General features: G+C 39.6%; 1 protein-coding gene across 3 annotated transcripts; it reads right to left on the reverse strand.

Annotated features, from left to right (window-relative positions):
* Window positions 1-1,039: 1,039 nt before the first annotated feature.
* Window positions 1,040-19,567, reverse strand: COPB1 (COPI coat complex subunit beta 1). Of its 3 annotated transcripts, none has more exons than XM_041481214.1 (22): window positions 19,441-19,567; window positions 16,784-16,934; window positions 15,928-16,157; window positions 15,141-15,310; window positions 14,833-14,947; window positions 14,188-14,280; window positions 13,516-13,653; window positions 12,442-12,561; window positions 11,899-12,006; window positions 11,661-11,807; window positions 11,111-11,256; window positions 10,006-10,102; window positions 9,243-9,403; window positions 8,569-8,689; window positions 7,988-8,215; window positions 7,632-7,811; window positions 6,687-6,831; window positions 5,164-5,283; window positions 4,694-4,839; window positions 3,391-3,480; window positions 2,512-2,667; window positions 1,040-1,370 (listed from the first exon to the last, which is right to left on the reverse strand). In XM_041481214.1, the coding sequence occupies exons 2-22, from the start codon at window positions 16,872-16,874 to the stop codon at window positions 1,311-1,313; spliced, it is 2,862 nt and encodes a 953-aa protein (XP_041337148.1). In that variant the 5' UTR covers window positions 16,875-16,934; window positions 19,441-19,567; the 3' UTR covers window positions 1,040-1,310. The 3 variants fall into 3 exon arrangements, with proteins under 3 accessions (XP_041337148.1, XP_041337149.1, XP_041337147.1); XM_041481215.1 differs by lacking the exon at window positions 19,441-19,567 and adding an exon at window positions 19,206-19,351; XM_041481213.1 differs by lacking the exon at window positions 19,441-19,567 and adding an exon at window positions 18,838-18,967.
* Window positions 19,568-20,653: the final 1,086 nt, after the last annotated feature.

Raw genomic sequence — 20,653 nt, forward strand, 5'->3', positions numbered from 1 at the left:
TAAAAAAAACAACCAATGGCAAAACCAAACAGGGATTTCAAAACATGAAAAAGAAACAGGTCACTCAGCAAAACCACGCTCAGGTTTTGCATTGCATTTCTAGGGCCATCCTTTAGCCAGATAAAATTTCACTTCAGAATTTACATGTGTGCTCCTTGTGCTCATTATTTTCATCACTAAGGCCTTAAATGGCAATCAGCTACTCAGAATATTCTCTTCTTTCCTTCTGGAGCAGGTCACAGCTGTGGAAATCCAGCAGCAGGACTTTCAGCCAACTGGAAGAGCACTGCTGGCTCTGGACACTCTTCTGTAGAAGAAATTGCTTGCAACGATTTAATAAATTCAGAATTAATGCTGAATAGATACAGTTGACATTATTTTCAATCTATGGTTATATGTTTTAATCCACTGCTAATTTGCGTAAGATTTAGTAGCCAAATGGTGTTAACTCACTTCAACATCCTGACCTGACCTTCACTCACAACTCTTCCTTTCCAACATAGTTCAATTCGTTGCAAGCTCACAATGAGTCTGAATCTTTCCTTCCTGAGCTCACACACACGGCCAATGGCTGCGTTCACTGAAAAACTGCTTATGCTGCTACAGCTTTAATGCTGCACTTGGTTGTCTTTTCCACAGTAACTGAAAAGTAAGAACACCGCCAGCAATGTTATGTTACTCAGGATAACTCTGTTAGGAAAGCACTTTAGAAACAAAGTTTAAGGTTCTACAACTTGCTGGAAAGGGCTGAATTTTGTCAGCCTCTTTTTTGATACTACAAGCTTGTCTGTGCCAAGTTATTACATTACCATCTAGAATATACAGCCTTTAATTTAGTTGGCAAATTTATATTCTCCTAGGTATACCAGAGTATTTTAAGAATCATGATGACACTCTCACACATTCAGGTCTAGCCATTATTGTAAACACTTAAGCTATTACAGACTCCCACCTTCTCAGAGCATCAAAGTACCCCTGGACAGATATTCAATATTGATCAGATAATACAGAGATTATAATTTACAGACAAAACAGTACTGGTATAACTTGTTTATTGTACTGTGAGCATCAATATATATCAGAGACAAAGAAAACATGACTTCCAGGACAAAGAAAAAAAAAACCTGGAGATTTAAAATTTGCTCAATATCAATCATGGAGAACCTATAAATTATCTGCTGGAATGCTTTCAGCTCAAAAGCTTGGCTTCTACAATTACAGAACACTGAAGAATATGAGATGTTCTGGATCCCAAAAGCCACATACCTAAGGTTAAACTGTAAAAGACCTGAAAATACATTAGATAAAATTTATAAACTTGTCTTCTTCTGAGACAGATTGATCTTATCTCCCAGGCTCAGGGCCATTCCCTGTAAGGAAAAGGAAGACAACAATCATGACACAAATACTTCACTTAAAAAGAACTTTATCTCATCTATATTAAAATTGAAGTTCCATATATAGAAATCTATTGAGTCAGTGGCATGGAAAATTTCTATTTGCTCACATCTTTGTACATTTCATAGTGCTCACTTCCTTATCACTCACTAGGTAAAGGTTAGGTCTACATATATTACTGAGACAATGAAATTTAATTGAGCTGGCAACTGTTGATAACACATGAAAAGCAGAAGAATAAAACCTATTTCAACCTTTTGACCTCTGACCAATTGAAAGAGGACTACCAGGGGAGAAATTACAACTGCCTGTCCAGTTACTGAAATTCAACTGTTTAAAGTCCCAGTGCTGATACCAGCACACTCAGTGCACCACAGCTATGGAAAATTATTTAATCACAGAGCCAGATTAATATTGCACAAAACCTGAAGAACCATCAAAAGAAACTGCATGAATAAATCCACATATTCAATAGCACAATGATTTCAAGATGAAACCATGCTGGCATATGTAATTGAATGCAGTCTTATGTAAAAATGGCACTGTAACATATCAGAAACTTTAATTTAAACCAGACCAAAATCTTTGTAGTGACATCACATAAATTAAATGCTTTCTTTGAATATGAAAACTCTCAGGTACTCCTTTATTGCACACTGTTAAAAATAATTCTATATTACAGTGGTGTTTTTGCTTCATTTATCCCAAATCCCAGTCTTTTTTTTTCAGTTGGGAGGTAGAAACTCTAAAATCCAAAGCAGACTCATATATCTACAGAAAAAAAACCTCCTACTAAAAACCCTGGGATTTTGTTGTTTTAAAAAAGAATCAGTGAATAGGAATTACATGCATAAAATTTCCTTGTTATGTGACACTGAAATGTGCAATTTGGCTGGAAAAACATCATGCAACCATGGGGCACATTTGCTCTTTATTTAAAAGCAAGTAAGATATAACATCCTATTTGCAGCACTATGGACAAAATTGGGAAATCTTGGTACAAAAGCCTATTTTATGGCAACACACCAGAGAAAAGACTGTCAAAAATGTGTAGATTTTTAGGAGTGCTTGGCACATTGTCCTAGAAAGGGTGAGGATGGCAGGCCCCATTACCTGACTCTTGGCCCGGATCCGTATGTGGCCCGTGACAGGCGCCTCTGGCCCCAGGTGAATCGGCTTCTCAATGCTCACATTGGCCAGGGCATCTTCTCCAAAGATGGAACGGGCGTAAAGATTGGCTGCCATAAAGCCACAATAGCCTGAAAGAGCCTGTGGAAAGAACATGGGAACTTTTAAAAGACCAAAATCCTCTAAACACAGTTTAGTTCACCCAGGCAGTTACCAATGTATCATGTTTACACCTCTTTCTTCACCTGGAATGTTTTGTAACATGTGGGAATCATGCACTGGGAAACAGTTGTGGCCTTTTTCTAGAATTCATACTGGGAATTATGCAGTCTATAGAATTCACCAAGACAAGACAGGAGGGCATTTTACGGTTTGTTTCAACCAAGAGCAAAATGGCAAAAAGCTAAACAGCTACTATATTTAATTTGGTTACTACACATGTAGTAGCTAATAGCTATCATACATGCTATATCTTAACAGTAAGTAGCTATTATATGTATTTATTTTGCTTTATCACAAAAAGGCTAAACTGGCAAAAGAAAGGTAAATTTTGTCAGAGAAGGAAGAAATATGGAGCTACTAAAAAACCCCTTTATGTAAACAGATGGTGCCATCAAGTCTGTGCTACAGCTTAGCTACTATGAATCAAAATGGACATTCTGATTTTCCACCTTGGGACTACAGAGAATTTTGGTAACATTTATCAGCTTTTACTAATTTCAGAGTAAAAGCTTTGAGGTGTATGTACTATTTCATTTCATAAGCAGGCATTTCTAAGAATATTAACAACAAATGTTGAACAAATTAAATAATAAAGCACAGGAACTAAAAAAGGTATCTAAAACTCTCCAAGAAATAACTCACCTTCTCTGGAGTCAGGCATTTCATATTGGTTGACTTCAGTATGTGCTGTAAGTATTCATTTAAATCAATGATATTTGTATTCACTGTTACCTTCAAGAAGGAAAAAAATAAAAAGGCAATTACTTTAATTAGCACCTCAGGTATTTCTGAAATCTCTTCTTCAGGGCTCCATAAAGGAGATCACTTCCGCATTCCTCCTTGAGCAACAGCACACTCAGTAAGCTGCATGCACTTCCCACTATGTGGTGGCATCACAGGAAGTGTTCCCCTCCTGCCCTTCCACTTGTTAAGATAGAGAATTTGAATATGATACTCTGTTGAACACCTAGATTCTCTATAGCAAACAGTGGACTCCTTGTCTGAATAGTTTACACATTGCCAGAACAAGAAAAAGCAATACCTAGTCCAAAGTTTGCTTTTAACCAGTGATAAAGATTTCTTTCATCTTCCCCTTCTAGCAACAAAGCTCTCTGGGCCGCCTTGGCTTTATCATATTGCATATTATGTGCCTTGTTTAAATTGTTTTTTAACATATCTCTTAGAAGGAGACTAAGGCTTCAAACTACTAAGGCTTCATATATCATGTATTACAATATATTGTGCACAAGTTCTCCCCTAGGCATTTAAATCTAGTCTCAAGTGAGCACACCTATGTACCACACAAGGCTACAGTTCATGTAAAATATCTCTTATTCTGCTTCTATTCCATTCTTATATGATATCATCTCCCTTAAACCCTTTTTTCAGGTTTGGGCACTCTCAGTTACTATGAAGTGTAAGCACTGTCTTGCTGGTCTTACCCAGCACCCAGAACTTTATGCTACAGCTGTACCGCAAAGTATCAAAGTGAAAGAAAGATGTTCCTGTCCCCCTGGCAAGGGGCTGGACTAAACAATCTTTAAAAGGTCCCTTGCAACTCACAGGACAATGTGATTAAGAACTGGAGAGGATGAGCTGCACGAGTAATTCTGCAGCCTCAGTATAAACTTACACTTGTTGTCATCTCACCTTTGAGCCAAAATACACAGCAATCACCAGTCAGCTTGGACAGCTTCCATACAGGAGGTAAAGCTCAATGCACACAACCTCTTTTGCAAGCCAAAAACCCAGTTATTGCATTGCTAAGCTTGTGAAACTGATAAGATAGCTGTAAGAGAACAAGCTGCTTGAGGCAAACATCCAATGAGGATGTTCAATGAGGTTTATGTGGCAATAGATAATGCTGCTGTAATGAGCTGCTGTACAAGAGACAGAATTGTATCTCATCAACAAAGTAACATACAAAAAAATCCCAAAAACTAACTTTGTTTTCCCATTCAAATTCTGCCCACATCTGTCTGAACTCAGCATCTGTGCAGGAAGCAGGCTGGATGTAATCCATGATGTCAATGTGAATATCACTGAGAACCACACAGTTTCTGTCGCTGGCTGCTCCAGAGACATCGTACACTGCAAGAGAACACACAAAACCATTTCTGAATGTTCCAAAAAGTGAATTTGCACTTAATAAGGGTGCTGAGTTACCATCTGCCAGTTAACAGCAGTCAACCCTTGCTCAATCTCATGCTGACAATCATCCTAAAGGTAGCACATTCTATGATGGTTTTAAGTAACAGTGATACAGATTTTTTTTTTTAAATCATCACAAATTATTTACATTGTAATTTAATTTCTTCACCCAATATGAAGGGTTTTACTTCTTTTTGAGCTCATTAAGCAGTTAAAAATGCAATATATTCATGTTACTTTTGTACAATTAAATTGTTTACTTACCAACATTACCAAAAATTATTCCATTTTCTGTTGAAGCAACTTTGACATTAGCTTTAATGTTTGCAAAATCATGTGGAGCAAGTGTCAGAGGAGATGGTTTTTCCACAAGTTTCAAGTCACCTGTGTAAAGAAAATGGGAGATGAAATCAGGGAACACTAGCAGTATACAATGAGCTTTGCTTCTGAACAACAGCTCTTTATTTTCTTATCATTCAATTTTTGCATCTGTAGAGCTGCACTAAACACCACCATAAAGATATTACTTGATTTGGAATTGGTTGTTATTTTTTTTATAGTTTTCTAATTGCAAGATAAATTACACAACACACAAATTTCAGTTAAAATATTGCTGTGTTCACCCAAACCCCACTGAAAACAAATGCATATATTGAATTAAATGAGCTTTGGATGGAGTTTAGTATTCATTTATCAAGGAAATGGTTAATTCTACCTTGTATTTTAATCACTGACATCACCATAAGGCCTAACCCTATAGTCAAGTGCCTCAAACTCAAAGTACAACGTCCAGCACTACAGGCACTAAGCTATTCATGAACAGGTCAAAAGTATGCCCTTGATTCTGAATATAATTGCTCCAAGGAAACATTAAGGGATGCATTTTTACTAATCCTTCAGTAAGCAATTGGAAAGACTCCTTAATTCTATTAAACTGCAACTTGGGAACACAGCATGAACAGCATGAGCTCCACACATGGGAGTGATGCCTCAAGTCAGCTTTTGCAGAACATCAGCTGGGAAATACAGAATTCCACTTAACTGAGCTGACAAATAAAAAACACAACCTATTAAATAATGCATCCATTTGATTTATTTCCATTATTAGTCTCATCAAATTATGTACAAAATTTTAGGACAAAGGTTATGCCCCTCCAGTCATGTTTACCATAGTGAAAAGTACATAATGTGAGTTCTCCTAGCATATTGTATGAGTATTTCAGCTCCTGACTGCCAAAGCAGAGGACAACTAATAAGAAACTGGTTACTGTTCTTGAATTATCTGCTCCAGTGACTCCTCTAAGAGAAGTTAATGAAGCCTCAGTGTTGTCCAAGCAAGACTCTGGTACAGGGAATGGTTTCAGTTGAGTAAATGCAGTATTTAAGTACCTCAGGCTGAGTGCAAAAACCACCTAGGGCAGATGGCTTTCTGCTCCACGCCAGTTGGGATTTTGACCTATTTTTATTTTCCTGTCTATGGTAGCAGCACAATGAAAAATAAATACATCAAAAAACCTGTCTATATCTCAGGAAAAAAGAAGGGGAAATGGAACACTATGTTTTTAGTGATAAAATCTGACCATGACTTCTATCATCAGATTGCATTGTCAGTGTCAGTATATAGAAAATTCCACCAAATACTTAAAACAGTATATTTTTAAAGGCCTTCAAAATGGTGACTAACTGGCATCACTTTGGAAGTGTTTCAGGAATTCCTTACAGCACGGTAATGCCCAGTTCCCAGAACCTCAGAGCTGCTTTGTTTGCAGCAGTGCAGCCCCCCTTACCCAGCGTGGCCAGCTCCAGGGTGCAGTTCTGCAGGGTGTCACTGGTCTGGTTGACCACGAGCACATCCAGCACGATGTCATACTGATTGACGTGGACATAGGCTTCTGCATACACAGGGTCTGAGAAACCTGTCAGCTGAGTGACCTGTGACACAAGCCAAGGGATTCACCTTCTCAGAAACCAGTTTAAAACACAGAATCATTCAAACAATCACAAAAAATAAGAATAAAGTACACTTAAATTGATTATTCTTTAATATGGGCCTCCAAAACAAGTAGCCTTCCCTCACAAGTCCTCCTGCATACACACTATATCTTTATATACACATATAAACCCTCTCCAGACGAAATGAATTCTGAACTATTAAGTTCCTAAAATATGAACTGTAATGCCATTTATTCTTAAGATGATCAGCAGCACAAAGAAATGCTGACTTAAAATGAAAAGGTAACTTCAAACATCAAAAAAAAAAAATCATCCATTCTTTCAAAGTCTGGGGGTTTAACTCTTAACTAATGAATTACTCAAGTGATTTCTTCTCTTTAAACATCCTCAGCAGGTTCTAAGAAAAAAAAAAAAGGCATAAAGAGAGTGAAATAAGGATGCACTGCACTTGGCAATAGGATACAGCAGCCAAACAAAGGGGATCTTAATCACTTCTGGTGTCCTTGCTCTTTGCCCCATGAACTTTATTGGGATTTCAAAGCAGCAAACCCTAATTTCTTTTCCACATTTCACCAGCTCAGCACTCTCCAGGTCTCCTTCTTGTTCTTCCTCTTCCCATTTGAGAAGGTAAAAACTATTAGCAAAAGTGCTTTTCTTCCTCCTGATCCCAACCAGGATATAATTGGGTCTTCCCAATCAAGCAGCATAGTCTGGTTCATCAGTTCCAGTCTGCCATTCCCAAAGTGATGCATACAATTGAAGCACTGATTTCCCACTACCTTATTAAGTTTGGAAGCAAGAGGATCAGCAGCCTCTTTCCTCTGTGTGTTTCCCATTGCTGCAAGAAGGCTAAGCTGGAACTGGTCTTCTTTTGAGCTCATTTCATTTTTAGCAGTAAGCTGCATGAAGGAAATGGGATCATCTGGCTGAATTGTCACATTCCTCTTCTCAGATTCTTTCTGCAGGAAGAGAATAATTCAAGAATTTGCAGTGAATTCCATTCCCCAGCACAGAAAAACAGTCAAATAATGGCTGACCTACACAGAGTCAAATGGTGACATTTCTGGGACCAGCTTGGATGTGAACATCTGTAAAAACTCCAAGTGTTTATGGTTACACATTTACAACAGCTCACCTTCTGGGAAAGTTTCTCCTCTTCTAGCTTGGCTGACAGCATGTGAGAGAGGGACTGCCTGCATTCTTTGTTGAAAATGTCATTCATGAGAGGAGAACACTCTGACAACACTTTCAGACACAACGAAATACGATCCACATCATCATCTGTAATTGGCTTCTTGGGAAGAGAAGACTTTCCCAAGTGGAGAATAGTGGCCATCAGCAGCATAGCTTCAGCATTAAAGGACTGAGAAGGAGCACAAAGAGAATGGAAGAAGGTTATTGCATTTTCCACAGCTTTAAAGAAACGTTGACTTCTGACTTATTTAGAAAAAGGTGCGCATTAATCAAATCATAACATTCTGAATATATTACTTAGTTTTTTAGTACTTGTTATCTGAAACCAAGCAGAATGATTTAGAGACTGTCTAGACAGAATGGCTGGAAAGCAGCAGGTCCTGTTTGTGATCCAAACTATCATTATTATCCGATCACATAACTGGCACTTTACTCTGGACTTAACCCATTTTGCATCTTTGTAAAAGAAAAGAGGCAAAAAGCAGCTCTTCTTTAAATGTGAAAACACAAGAGATGACTCACATTTTGTTTCTTCTTTTCCTGAACTAGGGACACATAACGTAAAGCGATCTTGGTTAAAGTTGTAGCAAGGGAAGCTGCAACAAAGAAATCTCCATCCAGCAAGAATCCTCGTAGGGGAGGTCTGCAAAGACAAATGACCCTCAGAAAACTACTTTTGGATGACAGTCCTCAGCCTACTTCTCTTGATATCTTAACTTTCACATTGTACAAGCAAAACAAGTTTGGAACTCCTCACAAGGTTGGGTTTCTACTTTCTCAAAGTAATTTTCTAGACACAGAGATTTCCACAAGTCACACAGTCATTTCTATGTGGACTAGGGAGAGAGAGCTGTAGGAGTGCAAAGTGATATAAAGTGAAGAAAATATTTTAATCTAAAGGCAGTATCTCTGTATCCAACTAAAACTGTGGAAGAGCTTTAGAAGTAAAAAAAAAAAAAAAAAAAAATCAACTAGAATTTAGGATATCATAATTAATAAAGCACTTATTTACACAGTAAGCTTTGATTACAAATCCTAAGCAATCGATCAACTTCCTATACTGTTTAATTGGGATAATACCTTAAAACAGGAAACTCCCTCAACCACTGAACTCTGCATGACAGATAACACCACTCAAATAAACAAAGATAAAAATTAACCAAGTCATTCCTGGCCAAGCAGGAAATCACAAATACCTGTCTTCTTCCTTTTTGGCAGGTCGGGAACTGCTAAGAGCGCTTTGTGTTGCATAAGTGCCCATCTCTGTCACTAATTTTTGGGCTGGACCCACAGACACCTCTTCTTCAGGTTTGAGCTCACCAGCTTCTTTCTTGATTTCAGATTCTACTATTGGGATCTAGAAATGAGCAGGAAGCAACTGTTACAATTAAAATACAAGATATGTTTTTGTTCTGCAGGTTTTAATAAAAATTATCTGCATTACTGAGTTTTTTATAAACAAAAGGTCAGCTACAGTGCATGGGACTGGGGAGAATTCGAGGAAATAAGCAGATATTGAAATACACACAGAAGCTTCCTACACATGCAATAAAGCTCTCATTGATTAATTAGACTTTGTTACAGAAGTCATTCTCTCAGAACAACCCAGACTTAAAGCATTTTTTCTTTGCTACTGGATATAATTAAATCATATCTTAAAGATGCCATAATTTTCTGAAATAAGGAATTTACCAACTCCTCTCTTAACAGATATCACTTATTCTCAGCCCAAGTGTGCTACTTGAAAAAAATGAGTAATGAATGCAAAACCCTGACTACTTTTTACTTAAGATTTCCTGGGCAAATGCCATTACACAAGTCCCATCACAAGTCCCCAGTACATTGTTGCATCTTACTTGATCTTCCTAAAATACCTTTTCTTAGAAAACCCACTGCATGATGGCAGAAAAAAACCACAGAGTAAACACAGTTTACACAAAAACCCCAAAATATACACACCTCTCCGAGTGATCTGCGAACCTCCGTCATCACACTTTGTATATCCTCCTTTGTACTGCAATATTCTCCAAGGATCCATAATGCTCCTCGATAAATCCTGAGACAAGAACAGTAATTTAAATCATGCTTTTGTGATATACTCAAACTAGCACCAAGAAAAGTGATTTAAAGTGATTTATCAGGTAGTAAAGGCCAGTCTTGAGAAATTCAAAAGGACATAACTGACAAAAGCAGGTTAAATCAAAAGCAATTATCTTTTAAGCCTCAGTAAACTCATGAAAAAGTACATCAAATTAGATATATTCTCTGCTACATATTTATTTCCATCTGTGTTAAACCTGAAATACACAAAATTAAATTTCATTGTGATCATAATGAAATACTCCACTGCATGTGAATAAAGTCAGCTCTAAATTCTCCTTTTAACTGAGACAAACTAATTTTTCCATTATAAAGGAGAAAATGAAAAACCAGAACAAGAATGAAGATTAGGAAAAGAACAGCAAAGCTTCAGAGGGATTTTTTCCCCCACTTAATGAGATTACAATGGAGATGGGATTCAGAGTTTTCTGTGTATTAGGAGAGTGACAGAGTGCTCTTCTGACACAGAGAAATTCTCATATAACTTAACCTTTAGGTCCAACAGCAAGCAAAGTTTTTAGAGCCTTGAAAGGTACTAAAATAGCTTTATTGTTTGTAAAGCTCAGTCAATGTTAGATTAGGTTTTCTAACAAATGTTCAGTATTTCCAGTTGCCTACAAGTGCAAATTCCTTAGGAATTGTTTTAATAAATATATTACTTTATGTTTGGCCTTCATCAACAACACTATTTCCTAGCAAGAGGAATTACAATTATCAAGTGCATCACAGAAATTAAAATCAAATTTATTTTGTTTATTCAATGCAACAAATACCCAATTTATCTCTTGCCCAGGTAGGCAAGAAGAAAGCTGTACCTAGAAATTCTCTTCCTCAAAATATCTAGGCTCAGAGTCACTCTGTGTGGGTAATGTGGATTTTGGTCAGTATTTAATGACAATATACATTCAATGCAAGTGAGCCACAGGTGCCCCCAAGTCTGTTTGATGTAATATTCTGGACTCACTTGACAGATTTAATAGCATGAAAGACTTCAAGCATCTTCTCAATAATAAGAGGTCTGAGGTTTTCAAATCTCTGGATTGCTTCCCGCACAAACTCCAGGACATCGGCGGCTGCCGCTTCGTTGTTGTCACTAAGGAACTCCATCAGCTGCCACAAAAGATTAAACATCAGCACAAACAGCAGCACAGAAGTTTGTACAATAGTATTTCCCTTTTATGTTCAGAAAAATAAAATTCATTATGGATCTCCAGTGAAAAAAAACTGAAGTCAAACAACCTTAAGCACACTCCAAACAAGTACCAATTATCACATTCCCAAATCGTTTTTCTAGTGATACAAATTATTGCATTTTTAAAGGTCCTCTTCAGCTCATGTTCTTCAAAAATATAATAATTACAGCATCAAAAGTCCTATGTTTCTTTAGGAATTAAAATAGCATTGGCTCTTGTGAGGTTAATTATGAGGCCACTATTAGGAACACCTCAGCTCCAGCAATTCTGCAGGAGCTGGTGTAACACATGTGATGAGAATATAATGAAGTATTTGCATACCACTGGAATAACATTTGCAGCCATGTCTGGGAAGCGAACACTACAGGAATGCAGTGTCCGAACCAGGAGCTGTCTGTACTTGTCTGTATCTTCATGCTCTGTCACATTATTAGTTTTAATCACTTCCTTCTTCAGAACAATCACAAGCTGCAGAAAAGATCAAATCAAAATTTTTTTAAAGTGACATTTTTCAAAAGAAAGAAAATAGTGTAATGAATCAAAAGCGCATATAATTTACCTCCTCCACATTTCTTGAAGACACAAGATCCAGAGCCAGCTGAAGGGTCTTTTTGCGCACTTCTAGATCTGGAGTGCTCAACACTCTGAGGATGTCCATAACTAGATCCTGAAACAATAACAAAGTAAAGTATTTTGCCCTTGTAAATTACTTCCTCTTCATACAATTCTAAATTTCAGTCCTCAGTGATTTTCAAAGCCTTTCTGCTGTATTATATACATAATATATGATCTACTGATGAGCAAGCAACAGGCATTAGAACTCCTCAGTGTTCATTTAATACATTTACACAAAAGTCTCCTATGCAGCTACACCATTAAACCTTAAAACCAGGACAGCATTTGTCATTGTTAACTTTTATGCAGACAATAAAAGCAGCCAAGTCAGAAACACAGAAGTCCATCCAATATATTTTTACCAAAAACATACCAACAGGAAATTGAAACTTCAGTTCTTCTCTCCATACATTGCAAAAACCTGGGAGCTTTGTTATTGAAGGCTTTTCTTTCCTAAGGCTTACAGGAAAAGAGACACTCCACATACCTGCAACACTCGTTCATGGGAGGGATGCTCCTTCAACTCAATCAAACGATCCAAGACAATCAGTTTCACATTATTATCACTTTCTTTAATAATCAAATCTATGTAGCATTGGGCAGCAGCCTAAAATGAAAAGGATCAAAACTGGTTATTTTAGTCATGACGAGGATAAACAGGAACATTTCTGAAATTGAGGAAAAGACTCCTTCTATTATACTATTAAAGCAGCTACTCAGAGTTGGCACAGAAATTAACCTGATAAACAGACTTTAAAATTTTTTGTTCGCCATGTTACAAAAGTCACACATGAAGGCTCACAATGGCATCAGCTTACAGTACACAGACTTGACTTCAAATTCAAAGACCGTTATCTGACATGTTTTGGGTCAGCTGTGAAATATGCAACAGGGCATGAAAACCAACTTAAAAGAGTTGGCAGTATTAGTCTACCTAGATTAGGTTTTAATGACAGCTTCTATGTACAGTGTGTCTACTTAACAAAAAGGGTATGCCAAACCAAAAATGCTGGAATTCATACTCACCCCCCTGACTTTTGGAAACTACTATTTACAATGCTCTAAATCCATGCATAACCTATCTTTTACATTTCCATATAAATTCAAAACTTCAAAGTGATCCTCAATAATCAGCTGTAGAAACATAAAACTAAGAACCTCAGGTCAATCAGTAATCAACATGAATCTTCACTGCTTTATGCTTCTGCCCTGGTCTGAAATGAGTCATATTCATGAGTAAAAAATTTCATTCAATCTCTGAAATCTTCAGCTGTAGTCTGCTTTGCAAACTAGGCCAAGCAGATCATAGGCTGGTCCAACAGTTTGCACAGTATTCAAGCTTGTGCCCTACCACAGTGACATGAAATCCACTAGCTCCAGGTCTGCTCAGTCTTTTTTTGTGACCAGTTCTAAGAGATACTTTAGGACAGTATTTCACATGAGAAGTGTTGCACTAGCCCATGTTACTAAACCCTTCCCTCCCAAGTATCAACACGCAGCACACAGTGTTCACTTCAGTGCACTAGAAGCTACTGAAGAGCTGAAAACATCACTTTCATACCTTGATTGCTGTGGGTGCACTGGAGAGTGTAACCAGAGTACCTGCAGCCTCATACTTCACTGCAGGACTCGAGGACTGCAGCAGGTTGTAGATGCAGCGAATGAACCGAGCTCTCTCTGATGGATTCGCGTGACAGACCTTGATAAAGGAATGATCCACAGTTGGCACACAAAGAAAAGAGCAATCCTATAGCTCAGCTGCTCCACTGTCCTACAGAGAGGAGAAAGCTAACCAAAAGGTGACAACCTTTTCTGGTGCCAGAAAGTGTCATTCACAGCTGTAAAAATCTAATTTCAAAAGCTGTTCTCAACAACTCTGAGCAATGCTACAGGGTCTTAAAATCTCCCACCAAAAGGAAGGGCAGAGCCTCTAACAGGTTCTGTAAGAGATGCCCTGCTCATGCCCACCAAGAGCACTCTGATAATACTGTCCCCACCACAGCAAATCTGGTGAGACTTATTGCTCTGTACAGTGCACACTTGAGCTCTTTATCATTTCAAGAGACAAATTTTATTCAGCTCTATTAAGCAATGACATATTCCTGACACGGAAAAGAAGCCAGCTCAATCCCTTTTCCAGCAACATTCTATCCCTTTTTAAAAACAGTCTAATATAATTCTGTAAATTAACGTGTACATTTATTTTAAATGTGCCACGACATTTCCCTTTTACCTTGTAAATTAGTTCAACAATAACCAACTGCAGTATGTCACCAAAGGTCTGCACTTGGTCAATACAGGTACTCAAGTAATCCAAAGCTCGATCCTACACAGAAGAAAAATTATTTTACATTATTCAGAGTTTGCTCACTCAGTTGAATTTTAAATCAAAGCACATTCTCAACATCAAAATAAAAAACAGCCTTTATGCAATGCTTCCACAGTTTAAGAAAACACTGTAGACCTAAAGAGAAAAATAATCCATCCTGTCTACAGAGGGCAAAAAGAGAGACAAACTAATGGCAGTTAGAAACAAAAGTGACTGTAGAACAAGTAATCCAAAACATTAAACAGACACTGCCATTTCTTTCTCATGCAACTACAAAAACTTTAGAACAGCACATAATGGACTACTTCTCAGCGTGGTTATGCTCACATTTTTCAGCACCTTCACCAAATAAAGCAGTTCTCCTTTAACATAAAGAGAGCACTAAAGACCTACATTATCAGTACCACATATCCCACAAAAGCATTAACACTACCATACATGGGGTTTTTTATGAATACAAGTAGTTTATACTACCAACAAACTACTGGCTAGTTACTCAGCATATTAACAATTATTAAACCAAATGATTTTGAGGGCAGGTATTCTCACCTGATCTGCATGAATCAGCATCATAAATGCATTTCTTTTGCAGCTTGCATCTTTCTCATTCACCAAGAAATCATGGATCAGTTCAGGAGCATCAGGTATAAGATGTTCAAAGTTCCTTTACAAGAAAAAAACGTAATTAAGAGATACTGGCAAGGAGAAGAACCCAAGGATGCACATTAAACAGAAAAGGCACACAAACATAAAAATTCTGAACACCACACTAGGGCGTGATAAACACTTGAGCTCTCAAAAGCTGAAGGCAGCCCTGGAGCTGTGCGTGCAGGACTGAGCCTGGCTGGTGCAGGTACCTGTAGATGGTGTAGATGGCCAGGACGGCGTTGCGGCGCACGTAGCTGTGCCGGTGCTCCAGGCACGCGCGGATGGCCGGCATCAAGGGCTCCAGCAGCTCGGCTTCCTTCAGCTTGCACAGAAAGCGCAGAGTGGAGCCTCGAATAAACTCATTGGGGTGCTGGAGATCCTAAAAGCAACAGGAAGCATATTTGAAATGCCAGACTCTCCAGATGAATGCACTTACCACCTTCTCCCACACTCAGCTCTCCCATGGTACAAGTTCCAAACATCCCCAATGACACCTCACTGTTTTCTCAAGAAATGCTTTCCCAAAGCACTGCTGCCTCACAATATTTAAAAGTATGTGTTTATGTGCAATAAAACTTACAAAGCCTGTAGGATTTTTTTTTCTGGATTATATTTTTCCAACCCATTCCCAAAGTTGAAGCTCCTTAATATCTTTATGAAGGTGTTTCCCAAATATACCACAATAGTGTCCTTTTATGACCCACAGCTTGTCCCAAGATGCCTGGAAGATGGTAACTATGTTACCCCTCACCTTTAATGTTCACTGACAAGGAAACAGAGCACTAAATTTTTGTTAAGTTGTATCAGTAAAAGAATACAAAACTCCTTGGTCTGCTGCCTATCTGCATTTATCCAGCTCTGAAGCACTGAGACACAACTGATAGGAAGGAAATGCTGAGCGTAAACAATGTTTATTTGTATCAGTAACACAAAATGCTACCCCTTCTATAGAGATCCAGCAGAGGAACACAACCAATGAAATAAACAAGAGGCTACCTTTCTGTATGCATCACACACAAGGATCATTTCCTGCAGGAGCCTGCCATCTGGAGTGGTCTTTGGCACGATCTCCCAAAAGACGAGCAGCAGCTTTTTGATGGTATGGTCTTGGAGAGGCAGCACAAAACGTATGATGGTCATCAGGAGCCCAGGCAGCTTCTCACCATTCAGAATCATAATGATTACCTTCTTCAAGGCCTCTGTCTTCAACTTGACATCTCCTTTTTCTAGAGGAGGAAATGAAGTGAGGAAGGCTGACATGTCACAGATACTTTAACAGGAATATTGATCCTCAGTGTCAGAAGAAACAAAATCCTCTGAAGGAGGGAAATACAGCATATCAATAAAATCCATGCCTTTACTTCTATTAAAGGATAAAGAGGAAGCAAGAGATATTTAAAAATAAGCATGGAATTAATGGAATAATCAGAAGATCAATATATTGGAATTGAAAGAGTTCAAATTCCAAGGCTGTTTTAATGCTTACATTTATACCGGGATACTACAATACGCTGTGGTGTCACACATATATCAGGTACCAACACTGCTGTTTTGGCAAGTGACAACAGAATTTGTTGCTTATTCTGAAAAATTCTGCTCAAATCTGCCTTAGCCCAAGCAGGTATTACGATTTTGCACAGAGTGTGGAGTACACCAAAGCACATAAAACAATATCATGAAGTTTCTCAAAACACAGCAAACAGAGGAACGTCCATCTTCCAGAACTCAACAGAAAATAAACATGAAACTGACTTGTTTCAGCTTACAAAATGTAAACAGTACTCTAGGAAAGGCACAATGAGAGAATAATTCAGGTAAGACAGAGTATCCCTCAGTCACTGCCAACACTTGCCTAGGTCATTTTTTAAGCTGATTTCAGAAGGTGGCTCTGAGTCCATGGGAACATTGATCAAGGTGTAACACACGTTCTCTGCAGCAGTCATGGCTCTTGGTTACAGCAGTCCTCTCAAGGGAAGAATTATTTTCACACAAATGTCGACAACCTAAAAACCAAGCAAACAAAACCATCCCAAAGTTAAAAGATTTTATTAACAAACACAAAAGCATAATTGTAACTGACTTAATGGCTTGAAGGGATTGCTGCTTTCTTGAGAAGCTGCATGCAAAAGCTTTCTTGCTTGGCTGTTACCCTAAAATATTCCTGTGAGCACCACAAAGATGAAGAGCATGACATTTTTCAGAGACAACAGAAAAAAACCAAAATCTTTCCAATATTCTGGGCACATTCAGGGATAACACAAGTGTACAGGGCACCTGACTGAAGCCAAATGAATGCAGCAGCTTCTCCCTCCTGAAGTCATTCCCTGATCCCAGCTATATATCCCCCTACCTTCCCTGCACTCCTGTGCCCCTCCAGGTGAATGACCCGAGCTGCAAAATCAGCTGAAAAGACTCCACAGAAAAAAAAAAAGAAAAAACTAAAAGATAAAGTTCTGGACTCAATTAACAAGATGAATCAGTCTATGCAGGAAGCTTTGAAGATGAGCACAAGGTCCAATAGAGCAGAAACCAAGGATGGGAGTAAAGACCAAGTGATGGAGAGAGAAGCATTTTACCTGCCAGGGATCATCAGATCAGTTCAACTCTACTGTCTCCATTAGACACTAATGAGGAAACCAAGACTTTTTTATGGTGAAAAAGGACAAGAAGGCTAAAGATCTATCAAAGCTGCTGTGTGCCTGGCAGTCCAGGTAATGAAATCTGCTATTAAGATCAATTCTCATTCTCATGTTTGCTTTTTCCTTGTGTAATAGATATCTAGGATCAAATCAACCCTTTTGTTGTATCAATCCTCATTCTCCTGTTTGTTTATTCATTATGTAATAGACATCTAGGATCAAATCAACCTTTTTATTCTATTTCTTAAGTAATGATAAATGCTCAAGCTTGAGCTTCCTTGGCTAATGCTGTGATACCACACTGACAAGCACAGCAAAGAAAACCATTACTTTTTATTACATTAGCAGTTTTGTGCTTTCTACAGAAATTGTGTCAAAAATAAATAAGCTTTTATTGATATTAATTGTCTGGAAGTCTGAGACTCCCTTTTCTCATCAAATGGGCACCCAGAGACCCTCACCCTGAACAGGGAGCAGGGAAGTTGTGCTGAGCTGGGCTGCTGTCTCTTTGTCCACACAAGAAAACAACTCACATCAATCAGCACCACGACAACCACCCCAAAAAATACTTGCAATACAAGTTTTTAAGGAAACGCTCCTGTTCCCATTATGAATTCTGTATTTTAAGGCCCAGATCCCTCAACCTTGTTGCTTACAAATATCTACATAAACCACCCATTCATGAAATGACTGGATGTGGCACTTAGTGCCATGCTCCAGTTGACAAAGGTGGTGATCAGTCAAAGGTTGGATTTGATGATCTCAGAGGGCTTTCCCAACTCTTTTCTTGCCTCAGCAGCAGGTTTTTGCTTACTTTTCCTACGCTGTTACCCAGAATTCCTGCCTCAAAGCCCTGCAGCCAGCACCTTCACCTACAAGAACAACTCACACAGACCATAAAGCAGATCCTTGTGAAAGCAGGGCAGGTATTCTTTACTCATACAAAGACCTCAGCTGCAGAATTTCCAAAATCACGGTGAATCATATCTCTGAAGTGTGATAAATGAGTGCACTTTGGGCTCTGAAAAGCAGCAATGAAATACAACTCTCCTAAAACACAGAGCTGGGAGATTTGGCAGGGAGAACAACCAGCCAGTTTTCCTCCTTGCAAGGCACAAAGACTTGAAATCAGAGACATTGAGAGCCCACAGGGACACAGACACAGGTGCTACTTTAACTCTCCAGCAGTAATATCTCTGTCCCCTGTGGGGAGTCACTGAAGGGTTGGGGTCGGGACTTTAAAGACCAATTCATTCCAACTCCTTACCACCAGACCAGGCTGTTCGGAGCCCCATCCAACCTGGCCTCGAACACTTCCAGGGATGAGCACCCACAACCAGACCTCGGCACGCAGGGGAATCGAAAGTTACAGAGTTTACAGAGCGCAGGAACACAAAAGCCACGTCTGCTCACCACCTACAAGCCCGGGGAGCCTTGGGAACGGGGGCACCAAATGCACCAAAACCTCGAGGATGCACCGTTTTACTGACGCACAGCTATAATACAGAGTGTTCAAAATGTTTACTAAAAAATCCCGACAAATTTCCAGCCGGCTCGGGGCTATTTCTCCCTCCATGTCCCAGTTCCTACTTCCACTCCAAACCCGGGCATTTTAAGCTACGAGACAAAACTTCCCTCAACGCGCGGGTCCGCCTGCCATTCCCCTGAGCAAAGCCCGAGACGCGCAGCTCTCGGGGCGCCACAAGCCCTCCCACAGCCGCCCGCACCCCCGGGCCCTGCCGGGGGCCACCGGCAAGATGCCGGCGGGGCCCTGAGGCCTCGGGCCTCGCGGGGCCCAGCGGAGAAGCGGCGCCCGCTCCTTCCCCGCGGCCCCGCGAGGCCGCGGCGGGCCGGCCGTGCGGCTCCGTACCGGGCGGTGGGGTCGGGCCGGTCCCGGCGCGGAGCTGAGCCCGCGGCGCTGCCGCTCCGGCGATGGCTGACGTGGAGCCGCGCCCGCCCCGGCCACATCGCGCGTACGGCGGCCGCGGCGGGACACGCCTCCCGCCAGCGCGAAAGGGGCGGTGCCACGGGAGGGGCGGCGCCTGTGACGTCACGGCCCCGCGCGTTGGGATCCGGGACCGTCGGGATGCGGGAAAAGAGCGGAAAATAGCGACCGAAACTAAGAGGGAAAACCCCACACGGATGGACGGACGGATGGATGGCAACAAAACAAACAAAGAAAAGGCAATAAAAGGGGGGTAGGAAATGGTAAAGGGAAAAATAAACAAGAAATAAATGGGTGGGGAAAAAAAGGAACTGAGGGAAATTAGTAAGGAACTGGAAAATAGATTATGGGGAATTAATATAGGAGAGGGGACATAAATAAATAAGGGAAAAGCAAAGGCAGGGAAAATGCGGGGGTGAACAAGGGGAGAGAAAAAAAACAATGGGGAGAGAAGCAAAGGGAGAGAAAAAACCAATGGGATGTGGAAGCAAGGGGAAGGAAAAGGAGGAAAAAAACAATGGGAAAAATAAATGAAGGTGAAAACATAAGTAACGGTGAAAAAGTAATTAAGGGGAAAAATGAAAATGAGTAAGAGGGGGAAAATGAATAAAGGGGGAAATAAATAAGGGAGGAAATAAATAGAAAAATAACAGGGAAAAACCAAAATAAAAATAAATTTAGGAAAAAGCAGGTTTTTTTAGCACTTCTAAACCAAATATTTAGCTGTGACACTGCTCTTTTGCTATTTTCATATCTGAACTATTTGTATGGATTCAAGACTGTCTTTACAGCCTATTCAAGACAGCACCATGATTTAGTAATTTTTGTTTAATTAATAAATATTAATAAATTATTAATCTGCAAGTTCCAGGCCTGGTTTTTTTTTCTTTAAGGTCAGTGAGCAGGCTATCAGGGCCTATGAGGGTCCACCCCAGGTTGTTCCTTGTAATTTTCAATGCAATCATTGGCGAGAATAATTATATTAGAATGATCCAACATAGAAAAGACTGAACTCATTCTTGCTTAAAATACAGCATCCCACCCAGGAAGCACCAATTCACTCGGCCTCCCTGCCAGATGACTCTGTCACTGTTAGTCCCAAATTTTGTGGCACTCAGCTTAAACCCAAAGAGCACCA

Source organism: Pyrgilauda ruficollis, unplaced genomic scaffold, assembly GCF_017590135.1.
Source record: "Pyrgilauda ruficollis isolate IOZ18807 unplaced genomic scaffold, ASM1759013v1 scaffold55, whole genome shotgun sequence".
Taxonomy (NCBI): domain Eukaryota; kingdom Metazoa; phylum Chordata; class Aves; order Passeriformes; family Passeridae; genus Pyrgilauda; species Pyrgilauda ruficollis.